Raw genomic sequence first — 4,753 nt, forward strand, 5'->3', positions numbered from 1 at the left:
TAATATTAAAATAACTAAAAATAATTTTATGTATAGCAATTTTATCTAAACTACTGCATCCAGTGCTAGGGGTAAAATATACACACATACACACACACTCATTGTGTTTCCATATAAAGGTTGCTGTATCGTTTACTGTTAGCTGTGTTTGGGTTACCCTGTGACCTTCACTTTTCTCCTAGACGTGCTGTCTCATGCTTGTTTTGTGTTCTTGATGATCAAATTAACCCTACATCACATATCTCCTTCTCAACTAATACTTTAAATGCCAAAAGGCTAATAAAACTTCATTTTTTAGATATATGTACCATGTTGTGAAGTTAAAACATTATCTATCCTTTGATAGCAACTGTATTTGGTGTAAAATAAAAACAAATAGACATGAAAGGTAGACTTGAAACCAGCTTTATATTTCACTGTGGTATGTAGAGAGATGTAATGGCATTTGTAAAAAGAGTGAAGATGCTGTGAATGCTATAATATTCTCAAATATATCTTCACCTGCACATACACTTACAGGCAGCCACTACTGGATAAGGTACCTGCCTCCACATGCAGTTTTGAGATGTCCAGCCTTTGCCAGCATCTTGCATCCAGCAGTGCCAGGCTAGCAATTTAATTTGAGTGAGCTGAGCCTGACGGCAAGACATTCCAGGGGGCCAGGAGCATGCTGTGTTGCTTTCATCGCAGTTAGTGTGTCGCACCCACCGAGGCCAAAACACCGGGCCCAGATCCACCCATGTAGATGTTAGCTGGCAGCTTGCTTTCTGTACAAGCCACCGACGCAGTTCATTCAACAAGACCTGGCTACTATTTTCAGACAGTTCTGCTGGCAGTCTGAGAGCACCAAAGTCAATATACTGTGCCTCCTGGGTAAGCTTCTTTCGGTAGCGACTGGCACCCTCAAAAAGGTCCTGGCTAAATGCCGACAGATGTTTGTTGGTATCATTGTGTATTGGTTTCTCCACAGACATCCAGAATGGGTCAAAGGAGGACCCCAGAAGCCGAAGTAAACGGGGCACACGGAGGTGCTTTGGTTTTGGAGAATAGTGATAATCCATAGGTGACAAGGACAGACTGTAAGGACGGGTACCAGAGGAAAGTCTCTGTCGCAAAGTAGTCACATCGAGGTCTGCTTGCTTCTCATCAAAGCGTTTGAAGTCTGCTGTTTGATTGGACATTGATGAAACCCAGGGTATCCCAAGAGGCATCAAGCAGATGATGAAAGTGTACTGTTCAAGAAATCCCATTTGATATTTAGGCTTTTTCATGTAAAATGTTTCTACTGGGAAGTATTCAAAACCTTCTCTAAGCTGCCTGTTGCCTGTCACACAGTGCTGCTCGGTGTCTCCTGCCTCTCCCCACTTCAGTGTATCTCTGTTCACTTGTCTCTTGCAGTATGTCATTGAAGTCTGGCCCTGCCTTCTTTATCAATCTTTTAATCCGTGCATAGTTTAGAAGTACTCCCACTTCTGGCCCATCTCCCCTCTCACCCTTTATAGTTACTATTGTCAAATCTAAAGTGTAGGAAAATGTTGAAGCCTCATAAAATACAAATAGAGACTGGGAGATTCTTTTAACCTGCCAGTCACCAGCCAATAAATACTATACATGAACCTGCATCTAAGAAAAAGAAGAATTTCTGTTTTAAAATGTTTACTTTTATAGCCAGGCACATATTGTAGTATAAAAATAGGATTTGTGAGAGGTTTCTCACTTCTTTTTCATAACATAACTGATCAGATCTGTAATAGCAGAAAAAAAGATCTCTCTTTACTAAACAAATATTGTTTTCCATTAAATGAATGATCTTTTTGCACACTCATTTTTATCTTAAGAATAATTGTTCCAGTGTGCATTTTTTATACCTTGAAGCTTCATTACTGCCTCATGGTATCAAATCTTCCAAACACTGTAGAGCATTCCTTAAACTGACAAAGTTTCTGCCAGCCATGCAAGTTAATTATGTAAAACGGACAAGGCAGAAAGTTAGCAGACGCTATTGGCGTCGACCACCTCAGGTAGAATAGTGATTGAAGGCTGATAGGCACCTTCTGCCACCATAAAAACATTAACTGAGCACACTGGATGGTGCAGATATAACCACTTTAACAATAATGCTATTAAAATGCACTTACAATGAAGTGACTTGATCAGGACCCATCATCTCCTGGAGTACCAGGTCATAGCAACAAACGCTGGAACACTCTTACTAGGATGCCCGCAATAGGAAAGCACAAAAGCACCAAGATAGAAACATAAAGGTGGACACTGGAAGCAGCAAGTGGAAATTACTTCAAAGTTGTTTAAAAAGGAGGAGGGGGACCATATATGTATCCTGACTAGTAGTGTAACTCCAAGGAACTGACATGTTTCAGGGCTGTGTCCCCTCTTCAGGGTGACTCTGTTTATTAAAATGGTTTTATCTTTACTATCCAGTGCGCTCTGTTTCTGTGTTTATATTTTGCATGTACTATATATGTGGCCCTTGGATATGCACAGAGCTTGTAATGCTATGAGAAGGTGTTCTGGTACCAGCGAAGAGCAGTTCATTTGAAGATATGTTTTTCTGCCACCATGCACATGATCTTGTCACCCAATACAAATCCAGACAAATACAGTGACTGCTTTCTAATGTCTATGGGCTCATTTAGGCCTGTTGGAAAATAAATCAACTATTGAAAGCGTGTATTGGTGTATTGTATTGGTTCTAATTGGTGTATTAGAAAGCTATTAGAAAAAAGCTTTTCCATAAATATACATGATTGCATATGCATGTTTATGACCCATAGCAAAAAAAACCCTACTGCTGGCCTAGCCTTTCCTCCATTCTTTCTGTTTAATTCATTCTGAGCAATCAAATATATGCACATGCACTCACAATATTGGTCAGCTAAGGTGTGTCTGCAAAAGGTAGAGTCTGTAGTCATATCCAGCATGATCTTTGCACATAATACATTATGATTTGAGCATTTCTTCAACAGATCAGGTAAGGATTGGATTATGTAAGCAAAGCAGTTTTTTTTTCTGCTACCAGGATCTTTGACACAATACAAAATTCTAGAATTTAGGAAACCCAACTCTCCCCTAGCAAAAATCACCCAACTCTTCCCCTACCCAGCAAAAAACTCTTTCCTCAAGCAACCCCCCTTCCTCCATGAACAGCTTCCCGCACAAGCAAAAATCACCTCTTTCCCAAAGGGCAATCTCCCCCCAAAAAAGTCACCATTCACCGCTGCATCACTTTTAACCCTTCATCCATCACCACTCACCTTTGCTCACCTTATTCTCCCACACTCCCCTTTTAACCCTTCGGGCCATCATTGCTCATTTCTGCACCCACTTTCCATATCAACATTTACCTCTGCACCACTTCCTCTACCACCGCACACCTTTGCACCCCATATTTTATCACCGCTTACTCCATTACTCCCTATTCCACCACCTCTCCCCTTCTACCATTGCTCACCTTGCACAGGCAGGACAGAACATGTGGCTGTGGGTGGTCCTTGTATAGTGCCAAATGAAGGGAAAGCTATAGGCAGGGCAGTGATTTGCAGGAAGGGCAGCACTGACTACAAGTAATATGGTGCAGAGCTGCATCAAACTGGCAGTTATGTAATTTGTAAGTAATTCACTGAGCCCATGCTGCATTCATGATAGCTCAAAGAAAGTGAAATGATGCTGGCCGACATGGCAGTAGGTTAAATTAAATCTTAAACCCCATTCACTAAAAACTTTTATAAGCTTTAGCATGCTAATGCAATTTCAACCCAACCCATTCATGGTTTGAGGACACAGTGAACTAATGTGTGATTTCACCACCAAAGCATTCAACTACCAATAATGCACTTCCTGTCCATTTGAACTGAAGACTATTGTCTAAGAAGGGCAAATAAGGGGGCGTTTGGATAAGCTAGCTCCCTAGCTATAAAAGGTTTGGTTCCCAGCAGCCATACTGATGTTGTTATTAATTGATAGGGTTGGGCTCGATGTTCGAGCCGAACGTGAGATCGACTCGAACACCACTAGTTTGTGTGTTTGCCTTCTGAAGCCATAATTGGCTAAAGCCTTACACCTGACCACAGGTCAGGTGCAAGACTTTGCCCAATCAGGGCACAGAGAACTGTGAGAGCCATGATTGGGCAAAGTCATGATGACTCTGCCCAATCATGGCTCACCTGTTACAACTGTCACTGCTAGCTTCGCCCAATTGTTTAGAGGTTGCCGGCATCTGTCAAAATGCCATTCTGCAGTGGACCGGACGGCGGTCGTTTTTTTAATTATTATTTCTATTTTTTATTGTTTTATTTTTTATTTCGTCGAGGAGTCGTCATGGACAGCGCTGAATGTTGTAATTGACCCTGGATTATGTTGATGGATCAATTGTTTGGGGTTTTTTTTTTTAATAAAGGACTTTTTTGTTTTTTTGAAATAAAGGATTTTTGATTAAAGTCTGGTATTTTTAGTTCATCTATTTTCTAACCCTTTAGTGAAAGGGGAGGGGTACAAGTACCCCTTACTCATTCACAGGGGGGGCGCATCTGGGTGCCCCTTTTTTAAATGGGCACCCCAATGTGAATAAACCCCCTGCCTGCTCCCCAACAACCAACGCCCCAGGGCTTGTGGGGAAGATGCCCTTGTCCCCATTGGCACGGGGACATGGTGCTTTTCCAGGAGCGACCCTGGAAAAGCACCCTCCCAGTGCAGAGGACATGTGGCCTTGTATCACGGGGGGGGGGGGGGGGGGCGC

General features: G+C 42.1%; 1 protein-coding gene across 1 annotated transcript; it reads right to left on the minus strand.

The window, feature by feature from the left end:
* Positions 1-497: 497 nt before the first annotated feature.
* Positions 498-1,198, minus strand: LOC108794453 (noggin-like). Its single transcript, XM_018565492.1, has one exon. It carries the CDS (start codon positions 1,179-1,181, stop codon positions 498-500), a length of 684 nt encoding a protein of 227 aa, XP_018420994.1. The 5' UTR covers positions 1,182-1,198.
* Positions 1,199-4,753: the final 3,555 nt, after the last annotated feature.

The sequence above is a fragment of the Nanorana parkeri genome, unplaced genomic scaffold, assembly GCF_000935625.1.
Source record: "Nanorana parkeri isolate BGI_ZX_2015 unplaced genomic scaffold, ASM93562v1 scaffold852, whole genome shotgun sequence".
NCBI lineage: Eukaryota > Metazoa > Chordata > Amphibia > Anura > Dicroglossidae > Nanorana > Nanorana parkeri.

What these genes read in the sequence shown, in the direction of transcription:
- LOC108794453 (XM_018565492.1), bottom strand. Translation starts at nt 1,181, where the DNA reads ATGTCCAATCAAACAGCAGACTTCAAACGCTTTGATGAGAAGCAAGCA.